At 44.3% G+C, this 22870-nt stretch overlaps 1 protein-coding gene across 5 annotated transcripts in view; it reads left to right on the forward strand.

Moving 5' to 3' along the window:
- Positions 1-22870, forward strand: part of CEP112 (centrosomal protein 112) — a 306787-nt gene that overhangs the window by 10646 nt on the left and 273271 nt on the right. For 3 of the 5 annotated variants that reach the window (XM_065908690.1, XM_065908693.1, XM_065908692.1), the window contains exons 3-4: positions 382-572; positions 3279-3451. In XM_065908690.1, the coding sequence (XP_065764762.1) occupies positions 382-572; positions 3279-3451 (364 nt within the window). Of the gene's footprint in view, positions 1-381; positions 573-1377; positions 1393-3278; positions 3452-22870 lie in introns of those variants that run through there. The other 2 variants (XM_065908695.1, XM_065908694.1) reach the window with 2 other exon arrangements.

Raw genomic sequence — 22870 nt, forward strand, 5'->3', positions numbered from 1 at the left:
TAGAGATGATTTTTGGCAACACTTTTGTCTCAGAGATTTATCTGATGGTAATCCTGGAACTCTAATCGACTGATAAGAGTCTAGCCCAGGGGTGGCGGACTGCAGCCCTTGTCCACATCCCGCCTGCGGCCTTTTCTGTGAAGACTGATTAGAAAACAGCTATGACCCCCGGTGGATGCGCCTTGCGGGCGATTCCTTGCAAACTTGCGACGTTGTGTGGAAGATCACTTGGGCCTGCAAAACCGAAATGCTTGCTGTCTGGTGCTTTACAGAAAAGATCTGCTAGCGCCTGTGCTGGACGAGAGCAGATGTTCTATGGGTCTGTAAGGGAATGTTGTGTTTTCTGAGAAATGCAGCCTAACAGCCCCTGTGTGTGTCTAGAACGGCAGCGGTGCGCACTCTGGATCAGAAAGCTGTGTGAGCCTTCAGGTACCGGCACCGGCATCCCGGGCAGGAAGAACCGCAACTTGTACGCCAAGCTCCTGCTGCACATGCTCCGGCGGGGGGTGCTGGAGGGCCCGTTCACGCAGCGCCCCGAGCCAGGGAGCCTTAGAACCCTGCCTTCTTACATGGTAGGTGTGTGTGTGTACCAAGCGCCTTACTGCCCTTGCTCAGGCGGGGGCGCTCGAGAGCCTGCTTTCCTACATGGTCGATGTGTGCGCCCCAAGCACCTTACTGCCCTTGCTCAGGCGGGGGCGCTCGAGAGCCCTGCCTTCCTACATGGTCGGTGTGTGCGCCAAGCGCCTTACTGCCCATGCCCAGGCGGGGGCGCTCGAGAGCCCTGCCTTCCTACATGGTGGATGTGTGCGCCCCAAGCGCCTTACTGCCCATGCCCAGGCGGGGGCGCTCGAGAGCCCTGCCTTCCTACATGGTCGGTGTGTGCGCCAAGCGCCTTACTGCCCATGCCCAGGCGGGGGCGCTCGAGGGCCCTGCTTTCCTACATGGTGGATGTGTGCGCCCCAAGCGCCTTACTGCCCATGCCCAGGCGGGGACGCTCGAGAGCCCTGCCTTCCTACATGGTCGATGTGTGTGCGCCAAGCGCCTTACTGCCCTTGCTCAGGCGGGGGCGCTCGAGAGCCCTGCTTTCCTACATGGTCGGTGTGTGCGCCCCAAGCGCCTTACTGCCCATGCCCAGGCGGGGGCGCTGGAGGGCCCTGCCTTCCTACATGGTCGGTGTGTGCGCCCCAAGCGCCTTACTGCCCTTGCCCAGGCGGGGGCGCTCGAGAGCCCTGCCTTCCTACATGGTTGGTGTGTGCGCCAAGCGCCTTACTGCCCATGCCCAGGCGGGGGCGCTGGAGGGCCCTGCCTTCCTACATGGTCGGTGTGTGCGCCCCAAGCGCCTTACTGCCCTTGCCCAGGCGGGGGCGCTCGAGAGCCCTGCCTTCCTACATGGTCGATGTGTGCGCCCCAAGCGCCTTACTGCCCATGCCCAGGCGGGGGCGCTGGAGGGCCTGTTCACACAGCACCCTAGGGTCGTTTATTAAGTTACGAGTCCTAGATAGGCGTTAGTTAAAACAATTTTTTTGCTCCATGATTCAGTTTTTTTTCACCTCGAATGGAAATTAGAGATTGGGATCTAAGGGGACTACACTTAATTAATTTAGTCACCGCCCGTATTCTACAATATTTTTTAATTAATTAAAATTTATTTTTAAATATCAAGCCTTAATTTCCCACTGATTTTCACTGGATTACATTAATTTTCACTGGATTACACTAATAATGTATAGATGTCAGTAAATTCTAGCTTCTGAAGCTTTCTAGATGTTAACATGAATTTGAGCAAACTTCAGAATAGTGCAGGTGAGGGAAGCCTGGTGTGCTGGGGTCTCAAGGTCAGACACAACTTAGCCACTGAACAACGAATATGTTTTACTTAATGTATATGAGAGGTGGGGTTGGACGACTTCTAATGTTTTTTATGATCTAATAAAATGACAATAATGAGTTAGTGTTTAGAAGTGATTTTCTGTACTTTGATTTCATTATCAAAAATCAGCTTTGTTACAGAGGCAGTTGGCATTGTGCTTGGTTGATGAATATTCAGTCTTGGACCTCATAACCGTGAAATATGTCTTGGTTTATGTGGTGTTTGGATACTTGAGAAATCTGTAGGTGTTGGTGGTTGCTGATAGATATATATTTATTAAGAAATAAAAACCCCTGCAAAACTTTTGTGTAGCATATTTTAAGATTTTACTTTATCAGTTAAACCAAAGTTCAGTCAAGACGCATGCTGCACACTAGATAATAATTTCTGTTATTCATGGCAGAATGCCAGACTTTTTGATGAGATTCTGCTTTATATGTTAAAACTATGGCTATGCATTTTCTTAAGATCAGTCGTCTTTGGGGTAGTAGTTACTTGACTTGATAATTGATTAAGCATTGGAGTGACTTTCTCAATTAAAAAGAAACAGCTGTGCTTGTTTGACTTGGGGTAGAGGATCATGTGTCTTCCTTCCTTAGAGAAAAGCCCCTGGAGAATTTTTTGAGTAGGATTGGGAGGATTACCGTTAATGCAAACTTTATATGCAGAGTTTTCTTCAGAAATGTGTCATGAAGCCTGTCTCCCTTGAGAAGAAATAAATGGGCTGGTGTCTTTCTTCTTAATGACTGAAGATAAAACATTTTCTGAGACATATTCAGATGTTGAATACAAGTGTACCATATCATGTTTTCCCATTCACACTCATTTTATGGGATCATAGGAAAGGGCTTTAGTTTAGAAATAATAATAATAATGTAAAAGCCTAGAGACCTGTCTTGGATTTTTCGGCTAGGTCATGGCATGGCCAGAACTAAATTCTAGGTCTTCAACTCTGTTATTCCTAATGATGAAGAGGTTTCTAATTTTTATTTCTGATTTTTATTGATTTTGGTTTCTCTGCCTACTGATTTGTGTGTGTGTGTGTACATGTGTGCGCATGCACACAGAGTAATGATCACAGAAAGAAATAGGAGAGCACAAGAAAGACCTTTTCATTTGTCTTTCCAGAAAGCTAATATTCCTAATATTGTAATATAAATCATTATTATCATATGTGTCTGTCATATAATTTTATGATTTATCAAATTTAAACAACATGACATAATTAAAATATGAGCTATCCATTTTTATGTATTTTAATATTTCATTGAATGATACATTTTCATATAATTAAACTTGAGTATTTGAAAGGTTGTTATCAAACTTGAAACTTGATGAAAATCTTAACTGATTATTTCATTATATAGTACATTTTGAAAAAATAATTTTTCTAATTTTTAAAAATCAGTCCATCTATTTTGATGAACCAAATCCAGCACAAGCCACAGGGTCCAGCCCGGATGGATTACCGGCCTGGGTGGCGGGTGAGCTGGGGAGCAGCGAGCGCAGACACAGCGAGTCCCGGGAGCTTTCCTCTGGAGAAGATTACTCCTTGGTGCAGTCGCCAACCGATGTCCACAGGTATGCCTGAGCCTGGGATTCCACGTGTGTCTCATCATTTAGCTTGTCTTTGGAACTAGTTAATACATTCCATATTTCCTTGTTTTTTTATGGTAAACAGTTGATTTACTTTATGTTTTTGCTGAAGTTGAGGGCTATGAAGGAGTGTCATGTTGGTAGAATAAATGTTGCTTTTCCATTGATGGTATATTGAAGGTTATATTACATTTTTAAGTGATTTTTGAATATCTGTTAAATATTTACATCTCTTCCCATTGCTTGGGAAGTGGTGATTGAAAATCCTTGAGTAACCTAGTTCTCTGTTTTCCTCTGGGACACGCGTGAACTGAGACTATTTCAGTGACTTCAACAAAATACAGCATCTTCCATATCCATCTTGAAGCTTATGCTTGAATTTCTGTCCTTCTCTCCCCTCACCAAACAGTATTTGTTTTGATTTAATAGAATAGTGAAGGCAAACATAAACCCAATTAAACTGTGCTTTCTTACTAGATATAAGCTTAAATATGATTTTTAGTACAAATAAAAGTGAATTTCTGAATTTTAAGTACACAATAAAACAATTATTGTTGTAGTATAATTTTTCGCCTTTAGAAGGAATAGATTTCAATTGGACTTTAATCAAATTATGTTTGGCACTGTTCCCTGAAATGTTAATGTACTGGACAGTGTCAACTCCTCACCATTCTCTTAGTAATTTTTATTTTTGAAATTTGATTAGGTTAACAATGTAATCTTTCTTTTCTACTATTAATTTTTTTTTGCTTTATTCCTTAAAGGGTACAGAAATCTCATTAGTAATTTGAAACATCTTCATAGTTGGTGTAGTCTGGTTGTGTTTTTCAGACCTCACATATTATGGTGGAAAAGAACAGATGAACGGAAAGCAAGAGATCCAGTCCATGTGAAATTTTTTTTTATTAGAAAGGGGAAATAAGTTAATATGGAGAGGCAGAACAGGCAGAGGTGATATAATTAGGACATGTGTCAGAAGCGTAAAAAGGGAGGAACAGCTGAGTCGGTGGCAGATGGCTTCCTGGGAAGTTTAGAGTAGAATTCAGGACAGGAAGTGGACTTGGGGCCTCCAGGGAATCCAGGTGAATGGGACTTTTTCTCTCTCAGAATAGAGGATCAAGTTGCAGGAAATATGGTGATAATATTCTTTAAATATTACTCAGTAACTTTTCTGGGCAATGAAACCATAGTAAAATCTCTATGGTTTTAACAAGTAACATATCTCTTTGTTGCTCACCTATAATAAAATGACATTTCAATGCAAATTACGTGAATTTGAGGCCTTAGTTAACAGTTTTACAATAAGTAAGTAATGGAAAAAGCAGACAGTCCTTCATTCCTCCTCAGCCCTTCAGAGCTCACGACTTCAGAGAAGCGTCCCCTGGCAGCCCAGGTCTGCGTAGCTGACCTTGTTATCCACACGCTTCCTCTGTGTCGGCTGCGCTCCCCACACGTGCAGAGGTGCTCCCCCGTCCTCGGGCTGGATCCTCAGCTTCAGAGCACAGGGACGGTGTTCCCAGTGCCCTGGGCAGGCACTGTGGGGACGTGCCCGAGTCTTAATCTTTGGTGAGTGCACGCAGGAGTCCGGGAGGGGGTAGTTAGGCCACATGTTGAATTTCATCTGTGCAAAGCCCCTTTCAGACAGGTATGTTGGGGCAGAGAGAATAGCCCACGAGGATTTATTTTAAAAACTATTTAGAAAATCCTGAGGGAGGGATAAATTTTAGAAGTTAAGAGATGTATGGATATAGGCTAGAGATGCCTATTTGTTTCCTAGCCTTCTTATCTTATTTCTGATGAAGTTGTTAAAGAAAATGAAGGAACTGGAAAAGACAGCTGTCTTTCTAGTCAAGCGTTAGAGTTTCACTAAGGGTAAGGCCAAGTAAGGGTATCTTTACTTACACGCTTTTAATTTAACTCAATCTATTTAAAATTTTTAATTTGCATGTATATTGCTTAATAGATATTTATAATTTTATATACATAAAGGTGCTTAAAAATAAAACTACTTTACTTTACCTAAAGGCAGTGCACTTAATTTAAGGCCAAATACATGTGTTTGATCAGCTCATAAGCAGTGGTAGAATCTATTGATGGTCTGTCTTCATGTTTCTTTTCTAGAGTTGATCCTTTACTCTGAGTGGTCATACTGTGCTAATGAAAAAGTTAGAATCTGCTCGTGTTGATCTAATACATCTCATCAGTTCTGCATGAAATTGTTTTAAAAAGTTTAAGAGGCTTATAATATGTGACACATGTATGTTTTTATAGTGAATAATTTATTGTTACTTAGAACTGAAGTTTAATGCTGCCTCATAAATTTTACAACCACTTCAACTTGTCCTTTGAAAAACCTCTTTAATCTTAAAAGATTTTCCCCCTTAGTGTTTCTTTTTTGATCACTATAAAATCCTGCTTTACTTAGGCCTTTTTGTACGTGAAGTATTTCTCATGGCATTTTAGATTATGCTGTTTGTGTCCTGGCCTTTTCATATTATTAAAGATGCAGAGGCCTTTTGAAGCCTCTTTGCCAGGACTCCTGTTCAGTAGAGATGGTGCCTGTCCCGTACCTTTATTCTTCCTGCAGTGCGTGTCACGTGGCCGCGTCCTAGACACATTAGACGTGTAGTGGGGTCGTTCGCTCTGAGGCTTATTCTCATGTTTTCCTCCTCAAATACACACTGCACACGAGTAAGCTTAGCGTTTCACTTCAGTTTCAACATGTAACTGGTCCTGTCTGGTTTTATGCTTTGCTTTCCTTTTTCACAGTTCTTGGTTTAATGTTATGTTATTGCCCGTAGTTTATTTAAGAAAAACCACTCTCCAAATTGCATTGCCATATTATTGGATATCTTTTATTATATTTTTATAGCAAATACCTGATTCTCTTGTTGACAGTGAAATGTCTGAGTTACGTTTGAGCTTGGAGCACGCGTTCACACGATGTCAGCGCTCTGCCTGTACAGTTCGGGTGGCCTCCTGAAGCTGGACCGCTGCGAGCTGTGTCCGCGCGGGTTAGCCTGCTCGTCCTGCAGGCGCCTAGCTCTGAGCGGTGAGGGCCGCGTTGGCTCCGCGGTGCCCGGACCTGGAGTGGCCCCGGGACGCGCTCTGGGTGCTGGCGGCCTTGCCCGGCCCCCCCTTGAGTGCGGGCAGGACCCGGGAGGGCGTCTCGCAGGCGGGATGCGGCCGAGGGGGCGGGCTGCACTCCGTGAGTGCCGGGCGGCGCCGGAGGCTGCCCTGCGTGCAGGCCGGCCCCAGGGGCCTGCTGCCTCCCTTGCTGCTGAGGAGCGGGCTGCCCCGAGCCTGTGGCCGGGAGGAGGCGGAGCTGCTGCCAGCTGTGAGCGCAGGCAAGGCGGGCTCCTCCCCGCAGGTGGGGACGCGGCCCGGGCAGACCCCGGGCAGGGGCCCCGGCGTGGCAGCGCCCGCACTGCTGCCCACGGAGACGGGGAGAGGCGCGGGCGGCGTTTAAAGTGTCTGTCCGTGGTAGTGGGTTATGCAGCAGTCGATGGCTGGTTCTCCCTTTATCCTCATTTTAGAAGACCGTGCAGTCTTACGCGGTACATTCTTGTAAAAATCTGGGCGTAGGCCTGCGGAGAGTAGGACGTGCTCCCACTCACTTGCGCGTGAGAGCTGTGGGCGCCAGTACGTGGGTGTGTGTCGTCCCGTGCACACACACGCACAGGTGCGTAACAAGGCTGCGTCGGCCTGTGCCACCTGACTGTGTTTCACCCCTGTGTCACGTGACCTGTGTGAGCTTTTTACACAGATGATACTCCATGGTGTAGATTTACCGTGACTAATCTGCCTCTGCTGCTGGTGGTGCTTTAGCATTATCAAGTATGTCCTAGTTGACATCCCGGTACATGTATCATGATGAACCTGTGTGTGCTGGGGCTGTTATTGATTCTGCAGCCAGGAACAGTGAGGCATGTAATGAGCTGTTGCTGGGATTATTAGTAGGTTCAACATCGTGTACAGAAAAATATCCAGGCTAGTATGGAGTGATGTCTCAGATATGTGAAGTTCAAAAAAAGTACGTAAAAGTAGTACGCTTCCATTTGTGTGTGCGTATCTCTTAAAAAGGATATGTGGATGTGTATGTGCACACGTGTGTGGAGTATTTCTGGGTGCCATGTGTGAAGCTGTTTTACGTTTAGGGAGTGGGGTAATCTGGTGTGAAAAGTTAAAAACTTTTTTTATACATGTGTCTGTTACTTTTAATAACCACACTTATTTTTTGATAGGGAGTGTCAAGTTGCCTTCCAAAATGCTCTCTCATTAAAATACTCCGCCACACACACTATTTAGATTAGTGATGCACATTAATGAATCTAACCATGTATAGCAAATACACAGATTTAAACAGAAGGATGAAGTTTTCCCGATAAGTAGTGTTTGTAAGTGATACTTAGATTTCTAATTTGTTAAAACAGGAACCAAGTGAGGCAAGGTGTACATTTATGGAGCACCTCCTGTACGCTAAATGCTGTTCTAGAGATCTTTGGTGAGCTATCTGACCTCATCCTCTAGAATTCCGTGAGGTTGACACAGGTGCCCTTTGTACTTACTGAGGAGGTTACCGCTTCAGTAAGGTCAATAAACTCCCCAGTGACGGATGCAGAATTGGAATCTAGGTCTTATAATTCCAGACCCTGTGTTCTTTCTGGTAGACCATGCAGGCATGAGTACTTTTTGCAGCAAATATGGAAACTTCACTTTAATCCCTCCCCCTGCCTTGAGCTTCGTTAGCGATCTTGGGCGACTGTGCCTTTGCTCATGGTCATTTCTGGGCTGAGTGTAGCGAGGCAGTCTGCCTTTGTTTAAACATCACTTCTGACACTTGGCAACCATGTGTCCTCGGGCAAGCTCCTTCCTTTCTCCGAAGCCGGCGTCATCCTTTGTGAGAGGCAGACGACAGTGCTGACCCCAGATCAGTGAGACTGGGGGAGCCCTGCCCGGCGCCTTTGACGTGGGGCTCGTCACTCCCCACCTTCGGGGTGCAGGGGTCCTTCACGTGGGCTTCTTAGCTTGGTTCCTCTTCTGGTGCTCTCATGATCTGATCTTCCCAAAAGTGTTGTCTTAATCCGTTGGTCATTAATTGTTTTCAGTTTAAAAGTAATTTTGTGTTCATGAGAAAAGGAAATTAACGGCTGTGCAGAAGGGTTCTGATTGTAAGTGTGAATCCTGCACATTCTCAGAATAAAGAGAGGGAATAGTATTTTAGAAGAGACTTTTGGGAGCTCCTTAGTGGTCCAGAGGTATTAGGACTCGTCATGCCAGGGCCTGGGTTCAATCCCTGGTCCGAGAATGAAAATCCTGTAAGCCATGCAGCACAGCCAAAGAAATTAGAAATAAATAAAGTGAAAATAAAAGAGGCTTTGAAGCAATCTTTATTTGGATAACTCAGCAAGTCCCCTTTTCCAGAACAGAGGGAACACAATGTGGCTGGCCCTGGTTTTAAACATTTCCCCACACCACGCGTTAGAAGCTGCCTATGTAGGGTTAGACTTCAGTTCTTGTCATCTCCGTTTATTTCTAGGTGTGCACTATTCCAAAGACAGACACAAAGACTGTAGGTTGTGTTCTTGTCCTACAGTTCTGTAGAAGAGGTTTTGAAGCTTCTTTGTAATGGCTGGTAATTATTTTTATGAGTTTTCAACCATGTATGATGTGGTCTGGTAGCTTATCACCAAAGTGTAGTTAGGTCCTGGGGTGAGGAAAGATGAAAAAGAGTGATTTAATGCCACATTATTTTCAACTTGAAACTTTGGTCAAGAGTTATGAGTTAGGAGGGAGCAAAGAGTAACATCGAATAAACCCCAACCTTTAAACACTGCTTCGCATGGAAGAAAGACAGTTCTGGTCATTTTAGAGGACTTTGTTGTTGAAAAAGAAGGCATTAGTAGTTTAGATTTCTTTAGATGCCACTTTATAAAGAGTCACGATCCAGAATGCTTAAAAATTCTAGGAGCGTGCAAGCAGAATTATTACTTCCTAGGTGGCGCTAGTGAAGAACCCTTCTGCCAGTGCAGGAGATGAACGAGATGCGGGTTCGATTCTTAGGTCAGGAAGATCCCCTGGAGGAGGCAACGACAACCCACTCCAGTATTCTTGCCTGGAGAATCCCGTGGACAGAGGAGCCTGGCAGGAGGGGGTGGGTATGGTCCGGGTAGCAAAGAGTCAGATATGACTGCCTGACTAAGCACATGTATTACTTTTACCATATTAGACTTAGGTTAACTTTGTATAAATGAAAGTTTTATCTTTTAATTCATGCCGTGTCCTTTAAATAGCATATAGGTTCACACCTTTAAGAAAGGACTTGGGGAATAATTATCCTATTTTAAATGAGGATGCATGCTAAGTCACTTCAGTTGTGTCTAACTCTTTGTGACCCCGTGGACTGTAGCCCACCACACCAGGCTTCTCTGTCCATGGGGATTCTTCAGGCAAGGATACTGGAGTGGGTTGCCATGCCCTCCTCAAATGAGGATAGAGGACTCTAATTTCTGCATCTTGCTTTAATGAGATCTTTCCATGGGTTATTTCATGCCAGATTTTAGTCTTGAATTAAGAATCTAATTATAGTCCTGCCCTTATGGAAAATATGATTTGCTTTACAATGATCCTCTTTAACATGTGGTTTTCCAGTAATGATTGTGGCGAAAAGCTGAGACTCTGTGCCCTTTAAAAGTGTCTCCCAGGACAGCCAGCCCTTCGCTTGCAGCTGCAGTTTAAACACGTCGCCAGCAGATGGTGATCAAGTAACGAACACCTGCTTGTGCTTGTGTATGAATACGGTGATCATGTGAAAAAACATTTTTGCTTTAAAAATATTGATTTAATTTTTAGTCTGCATACTCAGACAGCATAATAGACAGACCCTTTTTAATTTGTTCAGCTCCAGTTTTATATGTAAGTGACCCTGACCTGTAAATGCCCCCTGCTTCTAAGCTGCTGGGTGAGTTTATGGCGGAGCTGATCATCGCCTTGCCTTCCCCGGGCTTGTTTCTGCCCGATGGCTCGGGTGGTTAGGGTCACGCACGGTACAGCGTCCTTACGTGTCACCCACGGCCGTGCATTCCGTTTAGTTAAGAGTCGCCCTGCTGATGGGGCAGATCTGCCTGCAGCGGTACCTTAGCTGTTCTGCCTGAGTGCGCGTCCGGGTGTCCTCCGGGCGCAGTGAGGCGCGTCTGGGGCCGCCAGTGTATCCGCGCCTTCTCACACGTGGCTGCGAGCACCAGAGGTGGCCGGTGTATCCCTGAAGAATGGACTGTTGGATTTAAGTTGACTCAGAGAGCATGTGGGGCTTGCTGGCGGATGGGGGCTGCTCTCTGCAGGGAGGTCAGGTGGGTAGGAGTGGGCGCTGGGTCCTGGCACATCTCAGCCACCTCTGCCCGGGGAGGCTGCGTTCTGGGCAGGTGTCTCCCTTTGTTGCTGAGGATCACTCGTGGTCAGCGGTTGGTCTCAGCTGGTCAGCCTAAGGTTTCAAAGGAGCTTCCCCAACTGGTCTGTTTGGAAGAAAGAAAAATTGATCATTTCCCTTAACTTACTGAAAGAAGGATCAGCCTTGTTCATCCTTTTGTTTGGAGAGAACTTTAGTATGGAACAAATCTGATTGATGTGGTCTTCTTGCTAGAATGGAGGCTTGTCAGGTGGACGTTTAACCTTGAGCTGTTGGGAGTAAGACTGCCTCAGCAACGAGGAACAGAATCTCTTTCTCAGGACCCTCGATCCAGCAGCGCGTGTCACACACTCATGGGACCACTTAGCTGGTCACTGATTTTCAGCAGTGATGTGCTAATTAAATATCCTTCTTAGGTGTTTACCAAGACAAGGCCAGGCGACAACAATTTGTAACTGAGATGGAATGGCTCTGAAAATAATGACCTGGCATTTCTTTTAGGCTTTTTAGATTTTTTTAATTGAGTCAGACTTCTGACAATGTCACTTCTTTTTTAAACATTTTTAATGAGTGGGGCTTTGTAATAAGTATCTTTTTATTTCACAAGCAAGTTTCTTTTTGTGAGATCATAATATTGAACAGTTTAGTTTTGATGTTCTTTTAAGCAGAAAAGGATAACAGTAAGCTTATACATGTATTGTATAACAATTTAAAGGGAATTAAAATACTTTCTGGAATGTTGATACTGTTAAACCAGAGATATATTAATAAACATGGATTTAAATGTGTTAACTTCTAAAGATGGTTTCTATTTTTAAGTGTAAAGTCAAATGTGTTATTCTAAAGTAGTAAATGGGAAAAATATGAAGTCTTAAAATGTTTATGAATCTCTGGTCAGTTTTTAGTTTTGTCAGGCTCCTCACTTTTTAAAATTTAGTTTTGTTTTTCTTTTTATTCCTAATAAAGTTCCCTTTGAAATATTAAAGTAAATATGTTGTAGATCCTTGTAAATTATTTTCATTTTCTTATTTTCAGTGTTATTTCATACTTTACTGTAGTATTAGTTGTTGCTAGTTATTTGTATGTTTCATTGATGTTAGCAATACGGTAAGAAGACTTCTGCAGGTGGTATATAACAGTATTGATTGCTACTTACATGAATGCAAAGACATGAAATCTAAAGTTAGTTCTCATTTTAGTTTTCTGATTTAAAATACAATAGTTGTGTTACTCTTAAAATGTTTTGCAACTGTGAAACATAGCATGTATGAAAAAACTATATGAAAATACATTTAAAGACCATTATAAAGTAAACATCCCTATACTTTTGACCCAGCCAAGAAGTAGCACTTTTACCGTATCCCGGAAACCTGCCATCCTTTGCCTTGGTGCCTCTGCTTCCCATATCCTGAAAGACCCAGTGTCCTGTATTTTATGTTAATTATTTCTATGCTTCTTTTTTAAACTTCATGTAAGTGAAACCCTACTGTATATATTATTTTGAAGCTTGCTTCCTTCTCTCATATTTTTCAGATTCATTCATGTTAATAAATGTAGCTGTAGTTCATTCTTTGCTTTATAGGAAACTTTTAAAGTCAGTGTATAACATGACATCAAGACTCACAGATCTAAAGTGTGGCGCTTGATGCAAATTCATAGAGTGACTGCATCCGTGTGTCCTCTTCTAGGTCAAGACAGAGACCACTGCCTGCTCTCCAGAAAGCCCTCTCTTTCCCCAGCCATTTATCATCCCCCAGAAGCTGATCACTGTTCTGCAATATATGACCATAGATTAGTTTTCAGTTCATAAAGCATCTTCACTGTCTTCTAGCTGCTTTTGCTCAGCATTGTGTTGTGAGATTGATCCATGTTGTTGCATTTAGCAGTGGGTTATTTTTACTTTATTACTGTGTGAAAATGTCACACTTACATACCCATTTTGCCCGTTGTTGGGGGTTTGGGAGTTTTTCCAGTTTTTGGCGACCACAGATAACCCTGTGAGCATTCTTGCCCGTGTCTTCTAGTGCCCATAAGCACACTGTATTTACTTGGAGGTGTAAGTGCGGTAGATACTGTCAGAGAGTTTTACATGGTGTCTGTAGCAGTTTACTCTGCCCCCAGGAGGGTTTAAAAGTCTGTCTCACGTCTTACCAGTTCTTGGTTTGTCAGCTTCTCCAGCTTTAGCCTACATTCTAGTATAGTGGATGTGGGTTTTAATTTGCATCTTCCCTCATTACTGATGATATTGAGCTTTTCTATGCCTGATATAATATTGATATTTTCTATGCTTTATAGCCATTTGGGTATCTTCTTTTGTGAAGTTCAATTTGTCTCTGTCCACATTGTAATGAAAATGGTTCGTCAGTCTTTTCTCCATAGATTTGTTACAACTCTTTATATATTCATAAGCAATTTCTTTGATACATATATGGCAAATATCTTCTCCCACTTTCACTGATTTGTTCTGTTGAACAATATTCAATTATAATGTAAATTATTTTTAGTCAGTCATCTGGGATATTGTCTGTTTTTTTTTGTGTCCTATTTAAAATTTTTTGCCTTGCCTATTCCAAGATCATGGGAATGTTTGCCTTGTTACCTTCTAGAAGGTTCCTTATTTAACCCTTGGGATTGTGCTACTTATGGAGCTGGTTTTTATGTATAAAGTGAGGTAGGAGTCATTCCCCCACCCCTCCTGTGGATAGTTGATAGCCATTTGATCCATTAACAGTTAGAAAGCTATTCTTTCCCCACTACTGTGGTTGACACCATTATTGTAGACCAGAAAACCTGTTGGTGTGGGTTCCTGGACCCCGTCGCCTCCCGTGATCTCTTTGTCTGTCTATGTACTAATACTATACCCCCTCAGTTGCCGGAGCTTTAAAATAAGTCTTGATTTTTCACAGATTAGTGCATGCACCATAGCTTTCCTCTTCTTTGAGACTTCCTTGGTTCTTTTTGGTCCCTTGTATTCCCATATGAGTTTTAGAATTACCTTGCCAGTTTTTATAATGCCCGTACACATGCCCCTGTTGAGATTTTGGTTGAGAATGCATTGAGTCTGTAGATCAGTTTGGGAAGACTGTATCAGTAATTCATTCCTTTTTATTCCTGAATGGTGTTTCACTGATGAGTATATCACATTTCTTTATCCATTTGCTAGTTAATAGATATTTGGATTATTAGTTTTTAACTATTCTAAAAACACTACTATGGACTTTCATATACATATTTCTGCTTGGACATTTGTTTTTCATTTCTTTTGTGTAGCTATCTAGCAGTGAGTTGTGTGGTAAGTTTATTTTTAACTTTTTTAGGGAATCAAACCCTTTTCTAAAATGGCAGTGCCATTTTACATCCCCGTGAATGTTCCAGTTTCTTCACATCCTAAACTGTTGATATTGTCAGTGTTTTAGGTTTTGGTCATTTTAATAAGCATATAGTGGTGTCCATCTCATTATGGTTTTGATTGACATTTCCCTAATGACTAATGATGCTGAGCATTTTTTCATGTAGTCACTGCCCATTTGTATATCTTCTTTGGAGAAATGCCTATTCCAATAGTTACCTGCTTCCCATACACCCAACATACAATAATCACTATAGACATTTCTAAAAAGGAGAGTGATAGGAGGTACAAAGGAGTCCATAGCAATTCTGAAGCCCAGTTGGGCAAATGTTGAAAGTTCCTTAATTAGAGCTCAAGACCTGGATATAATATTCTGTGTCTCTTGGCTCCTCCAAGTAGGAGGAGGCTTTTGATTCTACCTTCTGAGTTATCCTTTGTTTTTCATGAAAAATAGTATATGTTTGCAGTTGGGTAGTTCTCTTACAATGCTTCCTTCCAGAAGAATTTTGGGGATCCAGTTGCCCCTTTTCATTTTCACCCTGTCCTTTTTGGTCCAAGAGCAGTGATTTTGCTAGTATAATTTTGTCAGAACCTTTGTAGGCCTCCTGTGAATCCTGTGTGTGTAGGGAAACTAGAAATCACTATCTGTAGTAAAACTGGAAAATTCATAAATTTGTGGAAATTAAATAACAAACTCTTAATCAAGCAAAGAAGATATCAAATGGGAAATTAGAAGACATTTTGAGACAAATGAAAACACAACATACCAAAACTTAGGGGATGCAGTAAAAATAGTGCTATGTGGGGAGTTTATGGTTGTCAAACTTACATGAAAAAAGAAGGAAGATATCACATCAGCAAATTTATATCTTAAGTAACTAGAAAAAGAACAAACTGAAGCTAACAGAAGAAAGGAAATGATAAAAATTAGAGTAGAAAAAACAGAATAGATATTGGAAAAAGCATTAGAGAAAATCAAGGAAACCAAGATTTTTTTTTTTTAAATTAAAAAAAGTGACAAACTTTTAGCTGAATTGTCTAGAAAAAAAGACTCATCTGACATCAGAGATGAAAGAAAGGACATTAGCACCAATTTTACAGAAATAAAAAGGATTATAAGTGAGTACAGGAAGCAGTTGTGAATCAACAAGTTGGATTACCTTGATTAAGTGGGTAAATTTCTAAGAACACACAATCTACCCAGACCAAATCATGAAGAAGAAGAACAGACCTACAATTAGTAAGGAGACTGAAAGTGAAATTCGCTCAGCCGTGTCCGATCTTTTCCAGCCCCATGGACTGTAGTCCATGGAATCAAGGAGACTGAAGCCATCTTCGAAACCTCCCACCAGGGAAAAGCCTAGGATCAGGCAGCTTCACTGGTGAGTTCTGTTGCTCTGCTAAGTCATGTCTGAGTCTTTGTGACCTGATGGGCTGCAGCATGCCAGGCTCCCGTGTCCTTCACTAGTTCCCAGAGTTTGCTCAGGTTTATGTCCATTGAGTCAGTGATACTATCTAACCATCTCATCCTCTGGTTAGCACCCGTTCTCCTTAACTCTTCCAGAATTGAAGAGCAGAGAAGCGGGTACTTCTAGGCTTATGGTGTGAGGCTAGCACCACCGTGGTGCCAACGCCAGACGAGACGCTGCGAGAAAAGAAAACTACAGGCCAGTATTCCTGGTGTGCGCTGATGAAAAAATCCCTCAGAAAATGCTAGGAAACAGTTCAACAGCATAGTGAAAGGATTATACACCGTGACAAAGGGGGATGTATTCCTAGAATGCAAGGAAAATTTGACAAGTGGAACAATGATTATAATATAGAATGATGGAAAAAAGCCACACAGTCATCACAGAAATTGATGCAGGAAAAGATGTGACAAAATTTAACAGCCTTTCATGATAAAAATACCTGACAAACTAGGAATAGAAGGAAACTACCTCAAAATAATAAAGGCCATACATGAAAAGCCCACAAATAATAGCATACTTAATGGTGAAAGCAAGAGCTTTGCCCTTAAGGACGCTAATAAGGCAGGGACACACACTCTCATCACTGCTGTTTGGCCCAGTACTGGGAGTGCTCACCAGAGCAGTTAGGCAGGAAAGAGAAAGAAAAGTCATCAAAATTGAAAAGAAGAAAATGAATCTCTGTTCACAGGTGGTGTGGTCTTAGATAGAGAAAACTCAATGGAAAACTAATAAAACCAACACAGAAAAATCAGTTGCATTTTTATACATTAACAATGAACAATCAGAAAAGGAAATTTTAAAAAGTTTTATTTGCTATAGTATCAAAAAGGACAAAATAATTAGGAGTAAACTTAATCAAGGAGGCGAAAGACTTGTACAGTAAAAAAAAAAAAACAAAAAACTACAAAATACTGTTGAGAGAAATTCAAAAAGACACCACGGTAAATGGAAAGACATTCTGTGTTCATGGGTTGGAAGAATTAATATTGTTAAGATGTCCAGTATGACCCACAGTGATATAATTCAATCCCTATCAAAATTCCAGTGGCTTTTTTTTTTCCAGAAAAAAGAAAATTCTTCCTAAAATTCATATGGACTCTCAAGTGACACTGAATAGCAAAAACAGTCTTGGAAAAGAAAAAGCTGGAATTCTACCGTGTTCTCATTTCAAGACTTACTACATGGTTGCAGTCACCAAAAGAGTGTGGTGCTGTCTGCGAAGGGTAAAGCCAGCTTTCTGCACCAGCACGCAGTTTTAGCCTTCCCTGCTCTGATAGTAGCCTGCGCCTCCCAATGCAGCCTGAAGAGGTGTGGAGAAGAAAAAGAGGATAAAAGTGCCTGCGCGAATTGCTCGAGTTGAGAAAATCCATCGGAAGTGCTGCAGCCGCGCTCGTCAGCTGCTTTCCCGCCAGTGCTATTGGGATCTAGCACGGATGGCGCTCCCAGCCCAGGCGTGGGGCCGCGTGCGGGACGGTCAGCGCTGGTGCCGGCCCGAGACGCACGAGGGGCAGCAAGGCCTGGACACGGCGGCAAAGCTCCTGTCCAGTGTGTGTGTTGGGGAACGTGGGAGGCTAGATCTGTGGCCAGTTTTATTTGTCTTTTGTAATGAAAGGACTGTTTTTTTTTTTCTTTTTGCATTTTAAATAAAAATAACTAGCGGTTTTTGAATTAAATTTTCTTGCCTGGCTACACTGAAATGCTGTAATCACTTGGAGCGTGAGCCTTTGGAAACTGCAGGTGTGCCTGGCGTCAGGTGCTTGTTGGGGCAGAGAGGAGGTGTGCCCGCGCCGACCTCTGTACAAAGACAATTGTTGCTTCAGTGGCCGAGTCGTGGCCGACTCTGTGACTGCGTTGTGTGCCTCTGTCCGTGGGACTCTCCAGGCAAGAATGCTGGAGTGGGTTGCCGTTTCCTTCTCCAGGGGACTTCCCCACCCAGGGGTCGAGCCTGTATCTCCTGCATTGCAGGCAGCAGACTCTTTACCACTGAGCCACCAGGGAAGCCCACAGAGGACAGACACTACTGTAAATGTGCGCACCCCCTCGACACTTGATGCACTCTGCCCACACTGGGCAAAGGAGGCAGCGGAGTCTGCCAGCAGCAGTGATGTGGAAGCCACCGTCCTTAGGTGTAAAGTGTTTTTCTTCCTGTGACTCCATGTTTTGTGAAGACGATAAAAAGACTGATTGAGAACGATCTTTTGCAAACAATAAAGGGATGTAGTGTTTTCTGATATCAGCCCGGGGTTCATCCTCACAAAGCTCCTTGAGGGGGAGATTCTGCCCTGTTCACAGTGGGATTTCTAAGACTTGTCGCTATACCATGGAAGACAGTTACTCAGTTATCTGCTGAAGGAATATATGAATGAATGGACAAATGAATGATTGGATAAAATTAAAAAAGGAAACTGTGGTACAGGCATGAAGACAGACATATTGACAGATTAGAATAGAGAGCCCAGAAATACACCTTTGCATATATGGTCAAGTGATTTTTGATAAGGATGCCAAGACCATTCAGTAGGAAAGGACAGTCTTTTCAACAAACAATGTGGCAAAACTGGACATCCACATACAATAGAACGAAGTTGAACTCTTCTTTTTCACATACAAAATCTAATGCAAAATGGATCAGATACCTAAAGGTAAAATCTAAGACTGTAAAACTCTTAGAGGGAAATACAAAGGAAGCTTCGTGACAGTGGGATTGGCATTGATTTACTGGATTTGTACCAAAAGCACAGGCAGCAACCCCAAAGGCCCTGGAAAATTGGACTACCTCAAACTTAAAAACTTTTGTGCATCAAGGGACAGTCAGCAGAGTGAAAGGGCAACCCATGGAATGGGAGAAAGTATTTACAAATCACCTGTCTGAAAAGGCAACTGGTATCCTGAATATGTAAGAAGTCCCACAATTAAGGAACAATAAAAACAAACAACTGATTAAAAAATGAGCAGAGGACTTGAACAGACATTTCTGCAAAGAAATGATCACTAATCATTCTGGAAATGCAAATCCAAACCTTATATCTATTAGGATGACTACTGCAAAACAGTAGTCATGTTTTGCATGATGAGGGAACAGACTACATGCTTGGTGAGGATGTGGAGGAACTGGAGCCCTTGTACACTGTGGGTGGGAGTGTAAGATAGTGTGGCTGTAGTTGAACATCATTGGCAGGTCATCAAGAAAGTTAAAAATAAAATAACCTTGTCATCCGGAACCCCCACTTCTGGGCATATATCCCGAATAACTGAAAACAGGGACCTGCAGAGGTGTTTGTACACACGTGTGCGTAGTGCCGTTATTTGCAACAGTCAAAAGATGGAAGCACCCAAGAGGCCACCCGTGGGTGAACGCATAAGCAAAACGTGGTATGCAATGCAGCGAAATAGGGCTGAGCCTTAGAAAAGAAGGGAATTCTGACACATGTTACAACATGGGTGACATTCGAAGTTATTATGCGAGGGCAGAAGAGCCAGTCACAATGTGAGGAATACCTTCTGATTCCACTTACGTGAATGAAGTGTAAATTCAGAGAGGCAGAAAGTTGAATGGTATTTGCCAGGGACGATGAACATTTGAAGAGACCCTGATGCTGGGAAAGATTGAAGGTGGAAGGAGAAGGGGATGACACAGGATGAGATGGTTGGATGGCATCATTGACTCAATGGATGTGAGTTTGAGTAAACTCCGGGAATTGGTGATGGACAGGGAGGCCTGGCGTGCTGCAGTCCAAGGGGTTGCAGAGTTGGGCAAGACTGAATGAGTGAACTGAACTGGCGAACATTGGGATGCATGTAGCTTTTTGAATTAGTGTTTCTCATCTTTGCATATATACCCAGGAGTGAAACTGCTGGATCATGTGGTAGTTCTATGTTTAGTTTCTTGAGAAACTTCCTTACAGTTTTCAATAGTGGCCCCCCCAACTCACATACCCATTAACGGGGTATTAGCTTTTCCTTTTTTCCACGTCCTCACCAACACCTACTTGTGGTCTTTTTTGGCGATAGCATGATATTACATTTTTTTTTAATTGCATTTTTGTCTGAACTGAAAGAGATATCCTAGGTTATTCACTTAGGCTCTTCTCCAGTTAAAATGCAGTTTTAACTGGCATTGTCACTGCTATTTCTTTAATTACTATTTTCCTAGTTTCTGTTTCTATTTAAGCCTTCTGGAATTCATATTATTTTGATATAAGAGATTTTGAATTTATCTTCTTCATCTCTTACATTTTCACTCATTATATTCATTCCTTTATTTTTTGTGTGTTCTCAGAATATTTCTTGAACTAGTTTTCTAATTTGCTGGTTTGATTTTTATGCTATATTTAATCTGTCATTCTCTTCTTACATTGTGGTTTTAAAATTTGGCAATCGTGTTTTTCATTTTTAAGCACATTTTTATGATCACAGATTGTTTATTTCCTTTTCTATCTGAAATGTCTACTTGAATCACATTGACAACAAATTAAAGAGACTGTTTAGAAACTTTCTATGTATATTACATTTCTTTAGAAGAAGGACATTCAATTAGTCCTTTTTTAGACTTTTAAATCTTACATCTCATTACTTATCTCTTTATCTTTATAGTGACAAATCTATCCGTGGGATCAACACGGATGCTGGGAGGATGTTCCTGGATTTCTGTTGACATATTTTACCTTTCCGTGGTGGCTCAGATGGTAAAGAATCCACCTGCAATACAGGAGACCCAGGTTCAATCCCTGGGTGGGGAAGATCCCCTGGAGAAGGAAATGGCTACCCACTCCAGTATTCTTGCCTGGGAAATCCCATGGGCAGAAGAGTCTGGTGGGCTGCAGTCCGTGGGGTCGCAAAGAACTGGACGTGACTGAGTGAGTGACACGTTAGCCGTGGGAAGAAGTGGCGGGGAAATTTTGTATTTCCCACAGTCTCGCCCCATCAGAGGAGTGAGGTGGCGCTCCCGTCAGGGACCCCCACTAGCGTGCTGAGGTCTTGCGTTCTGTGTCGGTGTTCCCTCTTCCGGTGCCACCACGGGAATCCTGATGCCTCTGCGACCCTGCTCCTTGCCCCAGCTACAGGCGGCTCTGTGAGCACCTCGACTGGCTCTTCAGTGGGGCAGACAGCACCTGCTGCTCTTCATACAGGATAACCGAGGGTGAAGCTCTGCCTCCTGCCCTGTGTCCCCCTGTTCACCGTGGCCTCCAGCTGCGTCACCAGGACCTTGTGGCCCCATTCCTGTGACCTTGGCCCCATCACCGTGACACTAGCCCCATCCCTGTGACCTTAGCCCCATCCCTGTGACCTTGGCCCCATTGCCGTGACCTTGGCCCCATCCCTGTGACCTTGGCCCCATCACCATGACCTTGGCCCCATCACCGTGACTTTGGCCCCATCCCTGTGACCTTGGCCCCGTCCCTGTGACCTTGGCCCCATCACCGTGACCTTGGCCCCATCACCGTGACGCTAGCCCCATCCCTGTGACCTTGGCCCCATCCCCGTGAGCTTGGCCCCATCCCCGTGACCTTGGCCCCATCCCCGTGACCTTGGCCCCATCACCGTGACTTTGGCCCCATCCCTGTGACCTTGGCCCCATCCCCGTGACCTTGGCCCCATCCCCGTGACCTTGGCCCCATCCCTGTGACCTTAGCCCCATCCCTGTGACCTTGGCCCCATCACCGTGACCTTGGTCCCATGACCGTGACCTTGGCCCCATCCCCGTGACCTTGGCCCCATCCCCGTGACCTTGGCCCCATCGCCGTGACCTTGGCCCCATCCCCGTGACCTTGGCCCCATGCCTGTGACTTTGGCCCCATCGCCGTGACCTTGGCCCCATCCCCGTGACCTTGGTCCCATCCCCGTGACTTTGGCCCCATCACCGTGACCACTGCCGTTCAGAGTTGCAGTTAGTTGTGTCTCCATCTGGAGTCATTATCAGTAGCACGAAGTGGCGCCGCCGTGCTTGGCGTCCTGTCTATGCGCCAGCAGTGACCCTGGCCTCCGTCTCGTTTGGCTCAGTGGCCTCCACGAGGAGCTGACTCGGACGCGCTCTGCCTCAGTGGGCCTGCACTGGGGACATGGCGTGCACTCAGCCTCGGGCCGGCTGGATTGGAGGAACGCTGTCAAATGTGTGTTTGTCGTGGGGGGAGGCCCGCAGAACAGGTTGGACTGGGGATGAAGATTGGTGATCAGTTTCCCCTTTGATTTGGAAACTAATGGTGTACGCTGAATTGACCAGGGAAGCACATACGGAAAAATAAATAAGGCTGGGCACGGAACGCGGGGATCAGAGCCTGTGCGAGATGGGCAGAGGGAGGAAAGCCAGCGGAAGGGCCGAGAAGCGGGCTGAGCAGGCCCGACCCCCCGAGCTTCCCGGCTCGGAGCCCACGCGTCCGGGCGGCGCGGCGCGCAGTGAGGGCGCGCCTGCAGCGGCGGCGGGAGCTGGAAGGAGGGCTCCGCGGAGCCGGTGCTCGCGGTCTTTGCAGCGGCTCCCTGCGGTTCCGGGGGAGGCAGGGAGCGGGCCGCTCGGCTGCTGGCGCCTGCTGACCTCCGCTCGGCACCGGCAGGCTGAGCCGCAAGGCCAAGGGCCGCCGCCCGGCGGGCTCACCGGGAGGGCGTGAGCGGGGTCGGTCCGGGAGGCCGCCCGCCGCTTCAGAGGACGGGCCGGTCTGTGTGCGCACGCGGTGTGATGGACATACATGTTTCAGTCCTCTTCTTATTAACATTTTCTGTGCGGAGAATGCCTTTTAATATTTAGGCATTTTTTCAGTTTTTCAGCGGCGCTCTCTTTATGCTTGATCTGTTCTGAGGCGCGGGCGCTGCGCTCTGATGCGGGACGTGCCGCACCCGAGTGCGAAGGGCTGCTTGTCCGCGGGCACACTGGCGGATGCGACCACCCTCAAAATGCCACCTTGTTTCTTCTCATTTATTCTTGAGTGTTTGGATATCTGGACTATTGATTAAGGGTGTAAAAAGTCCACAGCTCTCTTTCAAACAGCTTTTTTCAGAACTTCTAAATTACCTAGTAGCTAGTCTAAGGACTGTCATTCTGTCAGTGTCAACTACCAAAAACCACATTCATTTTAACCTTGTCTTTCTGAACTACAGTTCTGTCTTTTGGGAACACTTAGTATGACCCACAGCTTGTGAGGGAAATCCTGATATGGCTAGAAGTTGAAAGTCAGTGACTTTAATTC

Source organism: Muntiacus reevesi, chromosome 18 (genome assembly GCF_963930625.1).
Source record: "Muntiacus reevesi chromosome 18, mMunRee1.1, whole genome shotgun sequence".
Classification (NCBI taxonomy): domain Eukaryota; kingdom Metazoa; phylum Chordata; class Mammalia; order Artiodactyla; family Cervidae; genus Muntiacus; species Muntiacus reevesi.